Consider the following 21,540-nt stretch of genomic DNA (forward strand, 5'->3'; position numbering starts at 1 on the left):
AACGGACCCTTACCCATACCCTTCGTAGAGGATTCTCTGCAGCAGGGTGCAGTAATTTGGTACAGCAGCTGTGAGCTTCTGAACTCGATTGCTGTACTGGCGACCATATATATTGGCTGTGATTAATTTTCTGCACCAAGAGACGTAGAGGATCGGATGCCCTCTCCTTTTCTCCTTATCGTTGTCCCTCTTAATTTTCCCGTAATAAGTTCTTTCTCCAAAAAAGAAAAATATTCCCGTAATAAATTTATTTTCAAAACGATTTAAAAATCTTCCCGTAATAAATTCTCCTGCCAAACCCAACGCTCCCCTTCGCCCTCGTATTTATTGTGAGGGGTCCCTTCCCCCTAACTCTGTCACCATATATTAATAGCTCAACCTCACCAGAGCAGGTAGTGGTAAAGAAGGCAAGGTTTCTCCTTCCTCAGCCACTCCCTTCTCTCTCTAGTTCTTTTGTTCTTATCCGGCCGAGATGGGGAGTAAGATGGTGGAGGACAAGAAGAAGAAGGCACCAGGGAGCTCTGAAGAGGTGGAGGTTGCGGGCATAAGTAGTGGAGCGAGGACGTTGGAGACGTTACTGCGAGTGGTGCCCATGGGTCTTTGCCTTGCGGCTTTGGTGGTCACGCTCAAAAACTCCCAGAACAACGACTATGGTTCCGTTTCCTATTCCAACATAGGCGCCTTCAAGTCTGCTCATACCTTCTTCGAGTCCCTTGATAGATCTATATTCTTTTATAGCTCTTTCTTCTTTTGTTCTTTGGTTTTTGACTGTTAAATTGTATTTGATTCTGGATTAGGTACTTGGCGTATGCCAATGGTGTTTGTGCGGCCTACTCCCTCATTTCTGCCTTTTATACTGCTATTCCTCGCTCCTCCACCTTGTCTAGGGCATGGATGGTCTTCTTCTTCGATCAGGTCTCTCTCTCTCTCTCTCTCTCTCTCTCTCTCTCTCTGTGTGTGTGTGTGTGTGTGTGTGTGTGTGTGTGTGTGTGTGTGTGTGTGACAAACAAGTACACACAATTGCCACAGTAGTTATTCGTATGAACTTAGACATCCTGCAATAGAGACAATCAGTTCAATGAAAATCTAGTTTAAATATTTTGGAGTCGGTCTTTTCCCCCTATTTCCTCATGTAGTTCGACGGTAATACAAATCTAGTGGTTCGACGCAGCGTTGTTTCCGCACAAAGATAGCTATCTAAATTCCAGTCCGAATATTCATATGATGGTGCGCTTTCTATATAGTGGATAAGAGCGCCATTTTGGACTATCGACGATAATCTGACCATTAAAAAAGTTTGTGTGGCTCAGGAATTACCATACAAAGTTATTGTTCTTATAGATAGTTGATCATACATATATAGTATTAGCTAGCAGAGCATGAAACAATACTAAAGTCGCAAAGTACCCTGCTTAAATCTACAGGTACTGACCTACGTGATCTTAGCGGCGGGCACAGTGTCGGCGGAGATCCTCTACCTTGCGTACAACGGAGACGCGGAGGTGACGTGGAGCAAGGAGTGTGGTGTATTCGACAAATTCTGCCACACGGCGACAAAGTCTGTCGGCATCACTTTCGGGGCGGTCGTGTGCTTCGTGCTGCTCTCCATCATCTCTTCTTTCCGTCTATTCAGCACCTACGAGGCTCCCATCTCTTTTGCCGGCAACAAGGGCGTGGAGGCGGCCGTCACGCCTTCCCTGCAGGCCTAGGTAATTGATCAAAAGATCTGTAAGAGATTATTACTAACGTTTGCTGGAGTGGAGAAACGAAATAATATTATATTGTTACGTAGCTCTTTCGATTACGGTGATTGTGTATAGGGGAAAAGTAAAAGAAAAATGTGTGGTAGACGTAATATTTCTCCCCAAATAATGCTGTTACTAGTAATTTATTAGTGTTTTTACTGTTCATATTCCTCTATTCTTTACTATGGACTCAATTACAATTATGCCTTGCTAGAGAGGAAACTAGTGCATCTTCGTTTTAATTCGCAGAGTAGATCGAGTGAACTGCCTGCACTCCTACTGGGCTGGGTTTTGACAATAAAACGACATTGCCTTTTGCATTATTCCCGGTTCCCCCATTGTGCTTTTGTGTACCTGCAATTCAAATGCTGCAGTGTTTGACAATATATGGCTTACAGGACCAAATATTCGGTCAACTTCAAATAATAGTGATTGATATTCAACCATTACCCTTCGTTTCTCTTCAAAACTTATCATCTTGCACACACCCCTTAAACTGTTACATTTTCTCAGATACCTACGTACTCTACTCGCTCCCCTTTCTTTGCGCATACCACATCGATCCGTCGAAACTGCTGGAGCGGGATTCTCCATTGTTCACTGCCATCGATTGACTGACAACAAACTACCTTCCTTACAGCCCCTTTACTGGAGACTAAACTACCAACGACAAAACTTGTGATCTTCTCTAATGCGGAACGTCAAGCCGCAACACGTCACGTGGACCCTAAACATTCCAAGGGGCGTGATCGAAAAAAATTTTAGTACGCATTCAAGAAGTTGCATGCTTTATTGCTTGTGATCGGAGAAATAGATTCATTTTGCATTTATGAATTATGTTTTGGCCAAAACTCGTATGCTTAATTTTAACACATTGGAACAAACATAATCTAATTCCAAGTTCTACGCTGAAAAATTTAAGCAAAACTTTCCTAAAAAGAATAAAATCACATACTTTGAGGGCTTGATGCACCTCTAACCAAGGTAAGGTGATGACTGCTAATTGAGGAAGGTTGGCAGTGCAAGGGAGGAAGCGCTCAAGGATTTGCCCTGGGGCTTCCAGTGAAAGGAGGAAAGATTGAGAAAGAGAGAGAGAGGAAAGGAAATGATAATATTATTCATTGTCCATTTCTACTCTCTCTACAACTATATAAAGAGAGCTAAAGATAGGATGAGCTACAAGGCTAAACAAGCAACTACGATTCAACCCAACACAGGAAGGCAAAACAACAAGTTGGTCCACCGACTAGACAAGGATAAGTCCTAACTAACAAAAGCAACTGTTGAAGAAGAGAGAAGAAGAAAACTTCCGTATGAAGCAATTGAATCATTACAAGAGGAAGAAGCTATATATAAATAGCTTATTTGAAACAGTTAGCTAACAAACTAACAAACTAATTAAGACCAATAGCTATAGGACAGTTGTACAAGCTTAACAATAAGCTAACTAATCTTATCTTCACTAGTTCTGTTACTCCCCCACAAGATGGACTTAGGATCATGAATGCTTTAGATGGCCATCTTGCTTGGTAAAGGAAAAGTAAGAGAAGCTGGCAGAGCCTTTGTAAAAACATCAGCAAGCTGATGATTAGTCCTAACAGGTAGAAGCTTCAAAAATCCTTTATAAAGTTTTTTCGAACAAAGTGACAATCGATCTCGATGTGTTTAGTTCGCTTATGAAAAATAGGATTGGAAGCTATGTGAATAGCAGCTTGATTATCACAAAAGATGAGAATAGGAGTTGAAGACACAATCTGAAAGATTTTGAGAAGCTGATGAAGCCAAACAAGTTCATTGGTTGTTGATGCCAAAACTCTGTATTCTACCTCTTAGCTTTCTAAGAGACCAAAGAGTCTCCTAAGAAAAAATAAAATCCAGTGACTAACTTTTTAAAATCAAAGCAAGAACCCCAATAAGCATTAGAGAATGCTCAAAGTTGAAAAGAGGAAGATGGTGAAAATAACAAGCCTTGACTAGGAGTGACATTTAGATACTGAAGAAGGTGGCAAGATGAGGCTATCAAGGCTTGGACACAAATTGACTAAGCTTGTGAACTGCAAAAGTGAGATATGATCTTCCTTAAAAGCAGCTCAATCCAATTTGTAACCAATTCCGCACAGAAATGAGGGAAAAAGTTTTGAGAGATATTCTGAGAGCTCTATTTGTTGGATTCTCGTGAAATTTTGATTTATTGTAGCCTAGAAGAGAGCCTTTCATCGAATCCAATATCTCGAGATTGTGATGGCTAGATATGGATATTGCCAGATCAGTGATCGAAGGTCGGGAAGGACTCACCTACAAGATAAAGATCTAAAGAGGTTTTGCAATCTGTGGGTGGTAGCACGAACTTCTAGGTGTTGGATTGAGGTGGTGGGCGGCAATGATGGGGTGGCGTTAGAAGGGATGGTGGTGGTAGAATTTTAGGAAATGTGAAGGTGGTTAGAGCATCGATACAGTGAATAGGAGGAATGGGCTGCCCTTAAGGGACCAAAGTGGTTGGTTGGTCAACAGGGGTTAAAAGCGGAGGAGCCGAGGTGGTGGCTACTGTAGTGGGAAGAGAGAACGAGAGAGAAGGGGAGGAAGAGAGCTAGGGCAAAAGAGAGATTAATTCTTTCAATAATCCAATTTGGTGTGAACAACAATATTATATAGGTGGCTATCGCCCATCCGATTGGATTCACAACTACTTAAAAACAAATAGTATTAATATAAGGATTAAAATGTAATAAGCAAATAACAACAAAAAAATAATAATAAAATAATATAGAAATCCAATCCTTATGTGCTCGGCTTGATGTGGGTGCTCATCACACTATTTGATGGTTACCCTAGTGTAATCACCTAGCCTTAAAAAAAAATTAGGCACGACGTCGGGGGGTGCCATGCACCACCTATTATGGTGGGCCTTACCGTCACCGCTAGCCTCCCTCCCCACCGCCTCTCTCTCTATCATTTTCTCCTCCCCGTCAACCTCGCTCTCTCTCTCTCTCTTAGGCCGCTAGCACATTTGGAACCCCACTACCACCCTTATCAAGCAGCTGACATTAATGAGCTTCCTCTCTTCTCTCTCTCTCTTCTTCTCTCTTTTTGTAACAATTTATCTTAAAAGAATTAAAAAATTAAAAATAAAATAAACTAAATTATTGCATGGCACGAGGCTGGCCACGCTATGGCCGGCCTTGTGCCATGCAATGGCAAGAGGGGAGGGCGCCACGTGCCTCAGCCGCCGACCTGACCAACTGGTGCAGTAGGCCCCACCACCGCCGCCGTCGCGGCCTCCCTCCCCACCACCTTTCTCTCTTTTATTTCTCCTCTTTTTCTCTCTCTTTCGGTCTCTCTCTCTCACTCTCCTCTCTCTCTCTCTCTCAAACACTCTTTCTCTCTCTCTACTACCGCCGCCACCCCGCCAGCTTGCCACTGCCACCACCACCTCCACTAATGGCGGTGAGCCTCTTTCCTCTCTCTCTCTCTCTCTCTCTCTCTCTCTCTCTCTCTCGGGTTCCTCAGAACCGAGCCGCTAGCGAGAGGCCGACCGTTGGCTGGCCAGCAACGACCGAGCCCCTCCCCACTGGCTCGGCTCCTCCTCCTCTTCCTTCCTTCCTTTCTTCTTCTCTTCTTCTTCCTCCTTCTTTCTTCCTTTTCCTTTCTCCTTCTTCTTCCTTTCTTCTCCTCCCACCTCGATTGTTGTCTCCTAACTGCAACAGTGCTGGGCTTGGCCCAACACTGTAGTAGACAGTGCTGGGCCGAATGTCAAGGGTTTTATTTTAGCTTTATTTCTTTTTCCTTTTTAACTAAGTATTTTATGTAGTTAATGCAATTAATTTAAATAGAAAATTAATTATATTGCTATATATATATTCAGTAATATAATTATTAGCTAATTATAATTAGTAGAATTAATAGTTTATTATATTATAGACACCTAATTGTATTATTTACATATAATATTACTCGCATATAATAGATTAATACTTAGCTTCATTAATTATAGTCATAAATTTATACATATACCCTTCATTATATATATATATATAATGTAATTCTAGAACCTTATTGATATATTCTATTTTGTATAAAAATAAAATACTAAACTTTGATAATTACTTTTATATGACCGAATAATAATTAGTTTACCTATATTTAGCGATTATTAAAGTAAAGAGTAAGAACCGCAAAGATTAACTATAATTAGGTTTTATCTATACTTATATTTTTATAATTATATATATAGGCCTCTTATTATTATTTTATAATTATATACTTAGACTACTTTTATATAAAAAGAACAAACTTTTTATTCTTATCTCATAGATAGTATTTTATAATAATAGCATATTTATATTACCAAAATTATATCTATAATTAAATCTAGATATTTAATAAAATATAAAAAGCGGAATTGTAAACCTAATAAATCATCATATTTTATATAAATTAATTTTAATTAGATAAATGGCTAACATCATACTACTTAGATATTTTCAGATCTCGAACCCCTTATGTGAGACCCCGTGGACTCTATTAGTGATGAGTTGTCACTTGGTTGCCGAATGTGAGAAATATGTGGTTTGTGTCTTCTGATAAGGAGTGAGCAGTCTTATCCCCTAGAAGTCTTTCTCAAATTAGATTATATTATATATTATGTACAAGCATGTTTTAGTCTCCAGCATGATTATATGTTTTTATCTAGAGATGATTACAATTGAGCATATTTTTATCATGCATATAATTAGGCTAATCTTGGATATGCGTATGATGATGATAAATAAAGATAATTAGAGATGATTATACTGTTATAATTTTATGTCCAGTTGATCTGTAGCATGAGTATGCATGTAATAGATTAGCATGGGTATGTATATGTATATGTTGACTATATGTTGACCTTTGGGCATGATGTTGAGACTAGGTATAGAATATTGACTGTGCATAGTAGTCTAGTATGATGATGACATATAAAGTTGACATTGATGACTGAGAAATATATATGATTTCATTTATCTAATTATTGAGTGGTCAATATATATCATATATAGTTCCATTTGGTACAATAGTATGGTCATGGTCAGCATGCATCATGTGTCATATTTGAGAGAGAGTTATGATAATGGTATGACATAGTGATCTGTTTACTTATTGTCGAGGATTATATACTTTTATTAGTTATGACATGTTATCTATTTTTTATTTATATATTATTGAGGATACATTCATATACTCATTCATGACATGATGCTCTTTCTGATTCATATTATCCAATACATGCTCTCTATTTGGTATCACTGATTCAGAGTAAGGTCTATTTACTAAGCCTTTTGCTTATGACTCTCTTTATTTTTTTTCTAACCCTCTCAGATTTGTGGTACATGATAACGACTTCAGATATCCCGAGAAGATATTTTAGATTGATGAGGTGAGCTATAGGAGTGAGATGGTATAGATGATAATTTGTATAGAAATTGAGTTGTATCGTTGTTTGTTATATTTGTACTTTATTGTATCAAATGATGATTTGTATAATACATATCATATTATAGTGTACTCGTGTATCAGTTGTTTAGTTATATCTTGATGGTTTGTCGTGGCCTGTGTGGGTCCTGCCAGATTATGTAATGGTATAGTCTATATTATTATGAACTTAGATATTCATATGTTAATAGGTTTATTTGGTTGATAGTATGATTTATTTGGTGTTAAATTATGTGAGCATGGATATGTTAACATGTATTATTTGATGATATCATGATTATATGTGCACATGAGCGTATCTGTGCGTGACAGGCCTCGCTTATCCTATCCCGTGAGCCGTACGTGTCGTGTGGGCGCATGGGCGTGCACGTGCCCGTGCCAAGCGAGGGCATTACAATTCATATGGTATTAGAGCCTAGGTTTAAGGATGATTTGACGAACCATCATGTACACCAGTTGTCGATTTTGCTTAGGGTTATGCAAGTAGTCGATCTCAATGAATTAGATATTAATTGGCTGAGATAGAGGTCTAGGTTGTGATGTTGAGGTTCAAAGATTTTGATACTTGGTGATATCGATATAAATTATAATTTAGGATCTTTGTAGATTGAGAATTCATCAGAGCTACCAATGAATAGGAAAAAAAATATTATTATATCATACATTGATATACTATAGAGGACATATATTGATATTGATGTGTTATTATCTATGGAGCGTAATATTGGAGATATATACATGTTCATATGATGTCGTAAAGTGTAAAAATTTGTAAACATGTGAAGATATGTAATTTGTGCAGAAGGATTATTATTAGTAGATTTGATGTTATTCTAAATAAATATAGCACATTTTGGATTTTGATCTTTTCATGAATATGCTTGAGATTAGGAAATGATATAAAGGACACAAGAGGAGAGAGACTATTTTGACTCTTTATGTGAATTATAATTATTAATTATAGATGGATGAATAACACATATGATGATTTTGTATAGTGAAAAAGAAATTATGTATTGTGATATAGATGATTGTAGATTGTATATATAAAAAAAAATTTGAGATGACTAATATGATAAATTATGTTTACAAGATACTTGTGTTAGTAGGTATAAAATTTTGATTGTATCGATAAGATGGGTAATTTAGTAGGGATATATTTGTCTAACAATATTGTTAGATGATTAACGTCTCTTTAAAATTTTTAAGTTGATGATTACCAAGTAGGGTAATGAGCATAGAAAATATGACATGGATATAGTTATTAGATTATGAATGGTTTCAGTAGCTGAGACTTAATATATGTATTTCTGGATGACATGAAAATAGGTTTAGTTTAGAAATTGCTAATTATGTAAATATGATTAAATAGATAGAATGAGAATGAGATGAACTATATAGGGTAATAGTAATTTGTTAAGATGGTAGCATTATTGATATACCATGTATGATAGTGAAAAATGCTTTACCGATTTATTTTTGACATCGATTTAGAGGATAAGAATGTTATAGCATGTCGATTGTGTGTTTTTGATGATATCGGATTTGAGTCAAAAATATGTAGATTTATTATATTTCATTTATGATTATTATGTGGTACTGATGATATAGAATAATTTTGATTAATGCTATAAGATTAAATTATTCAGTATATGTGGTGAACTTTGTTCGGAGGATATAATACAATATTAAATTGAAACTTTTGAGGGATTATCAGGTTTAGGTGATTTATTTACTAGAAATGTGATATGATGATTTTTTTTTGACATGGATATTAAATTGGATATTACGATATTGTCTTAATGATATAACTAGAGAGGTATTTAGATGAAATTGTATATAAAGTATATGACAGATATGTTGATGCATTATGATCGATTTGGAAGTTGAATTAATTGCTTCATAGGACAGATCATATTCAATGTATTGATAGATGTTTATTATACTACTAGATAATAAACATATAATGATGTATAGAAAGTGGCTATATTGGCATTTGAGTTATGTGTTTACTTATGTGTTTACATTTGAGTTTTAAGATAAAGATATCTGATTGGGAGATGATGATTATAAGATTGATTAATTCTATTATAATTTGTATATTCTTTTGAGTTGTAATGAAATACAAAATTAAGGATATGAGTTGATTTAAAATAAAAGAAAAGATATGTTACTGAGATTGATAATTGTTATTCTTGAGCGTCCTGTTATGATATACTTAGTTAGGATCTTTTTTTATTGTATTAGGTTTTTATTTTCATTAAAATAAAATTTTTGTAGGTCGCGTTCGAACGCAGATGGAGTCGCGTTCAAACGCTTTTGTGAACACCCGCGTTCGAACGCCTGTGTCGCGTTCGCAAATCCAAAGAAGGGGCTTTTTTGAGTGCGTTCGAACGTGATCGGGCGCGTTCGAACGCGATCGACGGGAATCCTCTAGAATTAGGGTTTCATATTGTTTTAAGACTTATTGGCTAGCCTCTATAAATATGTGGATGACAACCAACTTCATAATGTTATTGGATTTTTGATTTTTTGCCTCCTATCTTCTCTCTAGACTCCTCCCTCCTTCCTCTTCACCATCCTTCCACCTTTACCGTTGGCAACGTTTCTCCTCGCTTCTAATCTCCCTCGTCTGTCTAGTCACCCCTCTTCTTTGGGATCTCGACCACTTCATTCCCTTCGTCTACTTCCTTTAATCACTTCCACAATCCACCCTTATCTCCATACCCATCCATAACCCTAACATCCACTCCACCCATCATCACCACCATCACCCACGTTATTCCATATTTTAGTCCCTTTTACTGTTCGAATCTGTAAAGGGTTAAACATGAAAGTTGTAGATTAGGAAGTTATGGATCTAAGTCAATTGGTTTCGTAATTTTCTGACTACCGAAAAATATCTGACAAATATTTTCCCACGGTTGTGTGGACTGCTTCCTACAATAAATTCAGATCTTACGGAATTGTTTCTTAGCCAATCTTTTGGTTCCAAATCATATCAATTTGGTTTCATAGCCTATCAATTTGGTATTAGAGCCAAGTTTATCAATTGATATCAGAGCCTAACAAATTGGTATTAGAGCAGGCGAACCTCAAACCTCCATTAATAGTTGAAACAAGAAAGATGACATCAACAAAGAGACCTATGGAGAGCACACCGACAAGGGAGGACTCAATGCACGATGATCCTAACCGTGAGGCTGATTCCTTTGGAGTGACCACGGTAGGACCGAGTCAACCAACGTCCATGGGTTCGAATATGGATGAACTAAGGGGTATGTTCCAAACATTGTTGCATAAAGTTGACAACATACAAAAAGATCACAATGAATTCAAGGAATATGTCGTGAATCGATTAGGTTCGTCAACTCCTCGACGACGAACGGAGTTTCAAGAAGGACCAACTATGGGACCCCATAAAATCGATACCCCATAGGTCCAAGTGCGTCATATGAGTGTCAATGATCCCCTCCTACCTATGCCTTCATATCATCCCCTATCTTCGTTACAAAACCCAAGACCGGTGGTGGTAAAACCTGAGAGGCATGTGGCACTGGTGCGCTTCGTCGATGAGGAGGATTGGCACTTTGAGGATGAGGTTGATCCCTATATAGATGGTGATGGACGTGTTCGAGGATTTAGAGAAGGTGAACAACATGTACAAAGGCTTAGACCTGAACCAAGAATCTTGCGCGAACTTAACAACGCTATTCAGGGGAGAACCACACGTTTGGACTTTTCAAAATTCCAAGGCGGTGATCCAACGGATTGGGTGTTTCAAGTTGAATAATATTTTTATTATCAAGGTACATCGGAAGATGCAAAAGTCCAAATGGCAAGCTTTCACCTCCAAGGAACGGTATTGCATTGGTATAGATCGATTATTCATGGTGGTGGATTTATCGGATGGGCTGATTTTTGTAGAAGGATTACACGCAAATTTGGGATAGCGGCATATGAAGATTTTGCTGCCACATTAAACAAGATGGTTTAGAGGACTATCATATTGAAGTACCAAGCTGAGTTTGAAAGAGTTAGTAGTCGTTGTAAGCCACTGTGGCTCGAACGGACATTGATGAGTACATTTATTTCAGGGCTGCGGGATGAGATACAAGAGGATGTTCGTGCTCTATGTCCAACTACTCTTGAGGAGGCCTTTGAGAAAGTCGTGAGGATGGAACAAAAGCATAGGGCTCTAAAGATGGCAGTGAAAACCAATTGGGGCAACTAAGATGGGTGATTTGCATCTAGAATGCTGGTTGAAAATTTTGCGGTTTCAAAAACAACAGCTGTGACTACTAGACCATGACCACCTTTAAGACCTTATTTCGATGTTAGAACTATCACACCTGCCCAGGTGGAAGAGCGAAGAGTGAATGGCATATGCTTTTGATGTGATGAGCGTTTCACCCCCGGTCATCGGTGTTCTAAACCGATTGGGAGTGTGATGCTTATTGATGTCCTGAAGAGGATGATGAAATAGTTGATGATGGAGAGTGTCCAGAGGAGACCCATGAGGAGACTGTGGAGGAGGGCGTGGAGGAAGATATCCAAGCTAAAATATCGATACATGCATATTCGGGTACTTCCGCGTCGAGGACGTTTCGGGCAGATGGATTCGTTAGAAAGCATTGTGTGCACATCCTCATCGATTCAGAGAGTACACACAACTTTCTAGATGAGAGGCTAGTGAATAGATTGGGTTTGGATGCCGAACCGACTATGGGGTTTGACGTTGCTATTGGAGACGGCACGAAGCTTAAGGCAGAGAGCTTGTGTCGCCGAGTCGGTATACGGGTGCAAGGACATGACATCATTATGGACTTGTATCCAATGGCATTGCGAGGAGCGGACATTGTCCTTGGTGCTCAGTGGTTACAGAGTTTGGGACCCATTAAATTTGATTTCCAAAGCATGTGGATGAAATATAAATAAGGAAACAAAGATGTGCGGCTTGATGGTGTTCGATCTTCACCGATTCCTGCGATACAGCCTATAGTGGGGCTGCTTGGTTCGTATGATTTGGCCTATCTTCTTTAGTTATGACTAGCAAGAGATGAGCCTCAAACAAGTTCAGGTACTACAATTGAATTATCTAATTTATTAGATAACTTTTTTGGACTATTTGAGGAGCCGCAAGAGTTGCCACCGAGGAGATCGGTGGACCATCGTATAGAGATTATACCCGGGGCTGCACCGATGAACGTGAGGCCATATCGGTATCCATATATGCAAAAAGAAGTTATCTCAAATATGGTAGCCGAGATGTTGGAGCAAGGCCTCATACAACCAAGTCATAGTTCATACTCATCCCCCATGCTATTGGTGCGAAAAAAGGACAGAACATGGCGTTTTTGTGTCGACTATCGAGCACTAAATGCTATTACTATTAAAAATCGATATCCCATTTTGGTTATCGAGGAGTTGCTGGACGAGCTTGCGGGGGCGACTATATTTAGTAAGCTTAACTTGAGGGCCGGGTATCATCAAATTAGAGTTCACCCGGCGGATGTGCACAAAACTGCATTTCAGACTCCAGATAGGCATTACGAGTTTCGAGTGATGCCTTTTGGTCTCACCAATGCTCTAGCTACCTTTCAAGGCCTCATGAATGATATATTTCAGCATCTCTTGCAAAGATATATCTTGGTATTTTTTGATAATATTTTGGTGTATAGCAGGACTGAATTGAAGCATTGGCAGCATTTGGAGGACATGTTGAATTTGTTGGGGCAAAACCAATTGAAGATCAAGAAGTCCAAGTGCCTATGGGGAGTACCAAAGGTAGAGTATTTAGGCTACATCATTTCAGTAGATGTTGTAGCGGCGGATCCACAAAAGGTTGCATGTATAACCGTTTGGCAAATTCCTACTATTACCATCAGATTGAGAGGATTTTTGGGGCTGACCGGATATTATTGACGCTTCATCGCCGGATATGGCAAGATCGTTGCTCCTCTCACTTCTTTGTTGAAGAATGACTCCTTTAGATGGACGGATGAAGCCACTTCAGCTTTTGAAAAATTGAAAACATCAATGACAACGGCACCCGTTCTAGCGCTACCGGACTTCACCAAAGAGTCCATTGTGGAATGTGATGCGTCGGGTGTTGGCATAGAAGCTGTACTAATGCAAGAAGGATGTCCCATTGTCTATCTTAGCAACGCTTTATCACAAAAATGTCAGCAATTATCGACTTATAAGACAGATATGTTGGCAATTTTACATGCGGTGACAAAGTGGAGGCCTTATTTGATCGATAGACAATTCATTATCCGAACCGATCAAAGTAGCCTTCCATACTTTATGGGACAGCGCATACACACTCTGGCACAGCAGCGATGTGTCACAAAATTGCTGGGGTATGATTATAAAATTCAATACAAGAAGGGAACGAAAAATAGAGAGCGGTTGATGCACTATCGCGATAACCCGATACCACCGAACTTGTAGCCTATTCACCTCCTACCTTTCCCTTCCTTGATGAGCTGAGGTATGCATGTGCATCTGACCTAGATATTTTGAGAATTGAGGCGGTTTACTGCTAGACCGTGGATGCATTCGGGTGCCAACAAATGATGGATTGCGGTAGAAATTGTTGGAGCACTTCCACCAAACTCCAGAGGCTGGTCATGATGGTGTCTTGATGACTTATAGGAGGATATCTTAGAGTTGCACATGGCTAGGATTGAGACAGGATATGAGGAGATTTGTTCGTGCTTGCGAACTCTATCAAAGAGCTAAGACAACCACATTGAGACTGGCCGGATTACTTCAACCTTTACTTATACTAAACCGTGTTTGAGAAGACATTTCTATAGATTTCATAGAGGGTCTTCCATTGCTACGTGGTTATGTTGTTATTTTTGTGGTGGTTGATAGATTAAGTAGGTATGCGCACTTTTAGGTATTGTCACATCCGTTTTCAACTAAGTCGGTGGCTGAAATTTTTGTTAGAGATGTTGCTCGGTTACATGGCATACCACGCATGATTATCTCGGATCGTGATTGTGTATTTATGAGCGACTTTTGGACGAAGTTTTTCAGATTGTAGGGGACTTGATTGAACTTCAATTCGGCCTACCATCCATAAACGGACGGCCAAACCAAGGTGGTTAATCGAGGCATTGAGCAATACTTGAGTTGCTTTGTTGGAGAGATGCCGAGACGTTGGTTGGAGTTCTTACTGTGGGCATAGTTGTCTTACAACACCACCTACTATAACAACATTGGCATGACTCCATTTGAGATGGTGTATGGACGGATGGCTATAACGATACGTGCTTATGATCTAGTGGCATCTGTAGATTAGACAGAGGTGGATTTAGCTTTGATGGATAGAGACGCCACATTGAGGAGATTGTGTGCTCATCTTAAACTTGCTCAAAATCGCATGAAGCAAGTTTATGATCGTAGCCATAGAGAGTAAGAGTTCGACATCGACAATTGGGTGTTTGTGAGGGTTTCATCGTATCGATAGGTGACCTTATGTCCGATGCATAACCAAAAGTTAGCTCATCGGTACTTTGGTTCATTTCAGGTGTTGGAGAGTATTGGTCCGGTTATATATTGTTTGGAGCTGCCGGAGGGGTCGAGAGTGCATCTTGTCTTCCATCTTTTATTGTTGAGGGAGCGATTTATTTGAAATAAACACTAAAACAAGAGTAAAAGATATCCCTAAAGTGTATTCATGCTCGAGACAACATCGGTGAAGTCTGAATCGTATTAGTACCCGAATATGCATGCATCGATATTTCAGCTTAGATATCTTCCTCCACGCCCTCCTCAACGGTCTCCTCATGGACCTCATCTGAACACTCCATCATCAACAACCTCATCATCCTCCTCGAGACCGTCGATGAGCATTACACTCCCGATCGGTTTGGAACACCGATGACCGGGAGTGAAACGTTCATCACATCGAAAGCAAAGGCCCTTCGCTATACGCTCCTCAACCTAGGCAGGCATGAGAGTTCGAACGGGGGGTCTTGTGCCTCCTCTAACATCGGAAGAATGTCTCAAAGGTGGTCGTGGTCTAGTACTCGCAGTCGCTATCTTTCAATCCACAGAATTTCCAATCGGCGTTCTAGGCACAAACCGCCCATCTTGGTTGCCCCAACTTGTTTTTGTTGCTATCTTGAGAGCCTTATATTTTTGCTCCATCCTCACAGCCTTCTCAAAGGCCTCTTCAAGAATGGTAGGACAAATAGCACAAACATTCGCCTGTATCTCATCCCGCAGCCCTGAAATGAATATGCTTATCAATGTCGATTTGATCTAAGGTGGCTCACAACGACTACTAACTTTTTCAAATTTAGCTTGGTACTCCAATATGGTCATCCTTTGAACCATCTTGCTTAATGTGACAGTAAAATCTTCATATATTGCTGTCTCAAATCTGCATATAATCCTCCTACAAAAGTTAGCGCAACCAGTAAATCCTCCACCACGAATAACCAATCTATACCAATGCAATGCCGTTCCTTGGAGGTGAAAGCTTGCCATCTGGACATTTGCGTCCTCCATTGTCCCTTGACAATCAAAGTATCGTTCAACTTGAAACACCCAATCCGTTGGATTATCGCCTTGGAATTTTGAAAAGTCCAAACGTGAGGTTCTCCCTCGAATAGCATTGTCGGGTTCGCGAAAGATCCTTGGTTCAGATCTGAACCTTTGTGCATGTTGATCTCCTTCTCTAAATCCTCAAGCACGTCCATCACCATTTTCGAAGGGATCAACCTCATCCTCAAAGTGTCAATCCTCCTCTTCGACGAAGCACACCAGTGCCGCTCCCTTTTTAGGTTTCACCACCACTGGTCTTGGGTTTTATAACGGAGGTGGGGGATGATGTGTAGGCATAGGTAAAAGAAAATCATTAACACTAACATGTCGCACCTGGACCTGTGGGGTATCAGTTCGGTGTGGTCCCACCACTGGTCCTTCTTGAGGCACCGATCGTCATCGAGGAGATGATGAAGCCAATCAATTCATAACATATTCCTTTAAAACATTATGATTATTCTGTATTACGTCAACTCTATGCAACAATATTTGAAACATACTCCTAAGTTTACTACCAAGCTCATATTCACACCCATGGACGTTGGTTGACTCAGTCCTGTCATGGTCGCTCTAAAGAAATCGGCCTCACGATTAGGGTTATTGTGGGTTGAGTCTTCCCTTGTCAATGTGCTCTCCCATGGTCTCCTTGTTGATGTCATTTTTCTTGTTTCAACCATTATTAGAGGTTTGAGGTTCGCCTAGCTCTGATACCAATAATAGGGGTCTACGGAACGATTCCTTGAAGATCTGGATTTATTGTAGGAAGCAGTCCGTGCAACCGAGGAAAAATATTTATTAAATATTCTTCCATAGTCATAAAATTACGAAACTAAGTGAAATCGATCCGTAGCTCTCTTATCTATATTTTCTGTATTTATGCTTTTCATAGATTCGCACTGCAACTAGAACAAAAACATGATATATTGCGGATGATGGCGGTGATAACAGGTGGAGTGGATGTGAGGGTTATAGATGATAAGGGAGATGAGAGTGGATGGTTGATGTTGTTAAGGGATAAAGATGAAGGCGAAGAATTGGTCAAGATCCTAAGGAAGCGGGAGGACTCGATAGACGAAGGAGATTAGAAATTAGGAGAGACCTTGTCAATGGTAGAGCTGATAGATTGGTGAAGAGGGAGGAGGGAGATTAGGGTAGAGAGAATAGAGAGAAGATAGGATGTAAGAAATCAATCATCCAATAGTATAATAATGATTTTGGCTGCCATCCATACCTTTATAGAGGCTAGCCAACAAGCCAAAATGTAATTATTAACCCTAATTCTAGAAGATTCTTGCCGATCGCATTCGAACACGCCAGATCGCGTTTGAATGCACAAAAGGCGTTCTTTGTATGTGCGAACGCGATGCAGGCGTTCGAACACGCCCGACCGCGTCCAAACACACATTTTGCGTTCTCTGTTTTTGTGAACCTAATGCAGGCCTTTGCAAGGGCATTCGAACGCAACCTAAAGGAATTTTATTTTAATAAAAATAAACAACTAATGCAATAAGAAAAGACCATAACTAAATGTATCAGCCGACATCTCTGTGGTGCAAGGGGTTGAATCCCATGTCAAGTTAGACTTCCACTCATTAGAAATATTTGCTCAAAGATTGAAGGGCAAGCTAGCCATTCTCTTTGTTCCAACCCACTGGTTGTTGTTCACACTGAAAGAATTGACATGCTTCCTAAGGAACATCTCTTCCTCTACATTTCCAAGGCTTCCATTGGCTTGAACTGGTAAATCAACTACCAAACCATTATACTGATAAGGCTATTTGTAGTCGATGCTTGCTGAGGCATTCTCAACATCACCAAGTAAGGCCGGTGATATGTTAAGAAGCATCAAAGCAGCATCCATCATGCACTTTGATTGTGACGGCAATTTAAAAGGCGCAAACATCAAACTGGTAGGTATTTCTAAACTTGGTACATGAAGAATTGATGACCTGCTATTAATCAGGTTGACGAATTTGTATGAGAAAGCATCAAATGAAGGATGAGTGATATTACTGAGTTGCTGGATGCTGCATGTTGTTGTTGGTGTAGAACAGCATACCAGACCTGACTTCTCTTGTGCATGAGACATTCTCTGAGTTGAACTGTCTCCTTGGTGCAGTCTTTGAGACAAAGAAAATGCCTTGTTCATTAGTCTCAAGTAAGGGAGATACCCATGAGATAGTGCTCTTTGTGGGTTTCCCAAAAGGCTTAATGTTAGTGTTAGGGTGAAGTTGACCTAACCCAAACTCGACCTGACCCAACCCGAACTCGACCTGACCCAAATCCGCTTAACTCGACCCAATTGCCACTCCTAGAGCCACCTATATATAGATGTTGTGTGCACCTAAATAGTCATCTTGGATTAATGAAGTAAATTTGCAATATCGTCTCCTTCCTCCTTGTTCAATATCATTTGCTTCCTCCTTGCAATATCATCTCCTTCCTTCTTGTTCGGCTATCTCCAAATTTTGGAACTCTAGTCACCATCTAGGATCTTTATTGCTGTCTTCCTCTTCGTTTGGCCGAACCCCCTTGACCCTAAGGAACAATCATACTTCTTCTCTATCCCTTTCCAACCGACTACCTCAATTTCCACCATTGTCATCTCCACCACCATACCATAACACTAAGCCGATCACCACCACGTCTCTTCGGCCTCCCCTTTCCACGATCTATTCTGATAGATTCGTTCTCCATCCCAAAGCTATCTCAATCCCAAAAGCACTCTACCATTCAATCATTGGATTTCTAGTTCATTCTTAACATTAGAGATCCGCAATAACCCTAACTTTCTCTACATGAGTAGAAATCTAATTTCATCTTTAGATTTAGACTCGTAGTGATCATGGGGTTAAGAAGGTGGTCGTTACAGTGGTATCAAAGCAAGTCGAACCTTGGACCACCTTGAAGCTCCATTAATGGTGAACACAAGGTCTCAAATGAATTATGAAGATACGATAAATATGGAGGATCATCAAATTGCCTTCAACCAAAAAGAAAGATGATAGGTTACGGAACGATTTCTTCAAGATCTGGATTTATTATAGGAAGCAGTCCACACAATCGAGGGAAAATATTCACCAAATATTCTCCCATAGTTAGAACATTACAAAACCAAGTGGGATCGATCCATAACTCCCCGATCTACATTTTTTGTATTTATGCCCTTTGTTGGTTCGAATTGCAACTGAGACAAAAATACGATATAGTACGGATGATGGTGGTGGTGATTGGTGGAGTGGATGTTAGGGTCATAAATGACAAAGGAGATGAGAGTGGATGGTTGATCAAGTTTAAGGGATAAAGACGAAGGGGAAGAAGTGGTCAAGATCCCAAGGAAGAGGGAGGACTCAACAGATGAGGGAGATTAGAAGTTAGGAGAGAACTTGCCAATGGTAGAGATGGCTGGTTGGTGAAGAGGGAGGAGAGAGATTAGGGTAGAGAGACTAGAGAGAGGATAGAGAGGCAAGAAACCAATACTCTATAAGCATTCTGATTTTGGCTACCATCCACACCTTTATAGAGGCTAGCTGTAACGCCCCCGCCTGTCACGGCACGTGCACGCCCACGCGGCCGCACGGCACGCGCGACGCACGCGACAAGTCGGGCGGGGCCCGTCACGTACGGATACTCTCCTGTGCACATATAATCATGACATCATCAAATAAAACCTGCTAACCTATCCATGATCATATAATCCATCACCAAATAAATCATACTCTTAACCAAATAAACCTGTTAACATATGAATATCAAAGTCCACAATAATATACACTAGACCGCTACATAATCTGGTAGGACCCACACAGGCCACAACAAACCATCAAGATACAACTAAAATAACTAATACAAGAGTACACTATGATTCGACCTATATTATACAAATCATCGTCTGATACAATAAGGTACAAGTATAACAAACAACGATACAACTCAATGTCTGGTTAAACTATCTTCTATACCGTCTCGCATCAATAGCTCACCTCATCATCACTCTAAATATCTTCCCAAGATATCTCAGGTCGCTATCACGTACCACAAATCTGAGGGGTTAGAAAATAAATAAGGAGAGTCATGAGCAAAAGGCTCAGTGAATAGACCTTACCTCGAATCAGTGATGCCAAACAGAGAGTAAATAATGTACTGGATAATATGAATCAGAAAGCAACATCATGTCATGAATGAGTATATGAATATATCCTCAATAATACATAAATGAAAAGTAGATAATATGTCATACTGATAAAAGTATACAATCCTCGACAATGAATAAACAAATCTCCATGTCATATGATCATCATAACTCTCTTTCAAATATGACACATGATGCATGCCGACCATGACCATGCTATGATATCAAATGCAACCATATATGATGCATATTGATCACTCGATAATCAGGTATGTCAGTTAATAATGAAATCATATGCATTTCTCAACATCACGATCATCACCGACATCTCGGTATAATATCATCATACTAGACCACTGTGCACAGTCAATACTCAGTACCCGGTCTCAACATCATATCCAAAGGCTCAGAGCATACTCCGCCACCCGCAAGAGTATCTCTAATATAACCATACCCCGCCACCCGCTAGGGTATCAACATCCATCCAGACCGGGCACCCACATAGTTGATAGAAACCTCGTGAGGATAACTCACCACATATGCCCTGGCGAATGGCATGTGTCCGAATGTCTGCTGCGCACACAGACTAACGACCTCAGACGTAAGGCCAACAGGATCGCGACTATGTCGAGCGATCAGTCATCTCCAGGCACGCCCTAACCCTCGCGCCCACTCGGGTATCCTCACGCTTTCTATCAACTATCCTATCAATCACATTTCATGCTTTCCTTCTAAATGACAGATCATATGCATATATCCAGTACGATAACAAGTCAATGCATAACAGGAATTTAGGTGGAATAGGAATCAAGAGAAAAATGATGCAATGTAGTCTCCAACTATATAGTCAACACATGCATACTTATGCTAATCTATTATATGCATACCCATGCTACAGATCAACTAGACATAACCACACTACAGTATAATCATATCTCATCATCTCTATTTATCATCATCATACTCATGTCCAATATCAGCCTAATTATATGCATAATAAAAATATGCTCGACTGTAATTATCTCTAGATAAAATCATATAATAATGCTGGAGGCCAAAACATGCATGTACATAATATATAATATAACCTAATTTGAGAAAGGGATCTAGGGGATAAGACTACTCACATTGATCAGAAGATACAAACCACGTATCCCTTACATCCGCCCATCAACCGTGTGACACTTCTCGCTAGCAAGGATAACGGGGTCTCAAATAAGGGGTTCGGGATCTGAAAATGTTTAAGTAACATAAAGTTAGTTGTTTATCCCATTATAATCCATTCGAGTAAAATATGATGATTTATTAGATTTTAGAATTTCTACTTATTTTTATGATTGGCTAGATTTTAATTATAAATAAAATAGAAATATAGCTAGAAACCTAATTATAATTAAATTATATCTTGATTAATTAGGGACTATGTAGTCATTATCTTATTTGTTACAAAATAATAATGTATAATAAATTAATAGAATTACTTAAAATGTAGATCATAAGAATATTAGAATATAAATCTAATAATTATAATTTACAAATCTATCTATTAATCTAATAGATATGTAAATAAATAAATAAATATAAGTATTACATATATTTATACCTAATTAATCATTAATGATAAAAATT

General features: G+C 39.4%; 1 protein-coding gene across 1 annotated transcript; it reads left to right on the top strand.

Annotated features, from left to right (window-relative positions):
• Nucleotides 1-386: 386 nt before the first annotated feature.
• LOC140776913 (CASP-like protein 2A1) lies at nt 387-1,910 on the top strand. Its single transcript, XM_073120751.1, has 3 exons — nt 387-687; nt 798-915; nt 1,425-1,910. Exons 1-3 carry the CDS (start codon nt 473-475, stop codon nt 1,707-1,709), a joined length of 618 nt encoding a protein of 205 aa, XP_072976852.1. The 5' UTR covers nt 387-472; the 3' UTR covers nt 1,710-1,910.
• The last annotated feature ends 19,630 nt before the right edge of the window (nt 1,911-21,540 follow it).

The sequence above is a fragment of the Typha angustifolia genome, chromosome 15 (assembly GCF_048772165.1).
Source record: "Typha angustifolia cultivar Huaian chromosome 15, ASM4877216v1, whole genome shotgun sequence".
NCBI lineage: Eukaryota > Viridiplantae > Streptophyta > Magnoliopsida > Poales > Typhaceae > Typha > Typha angustifolia.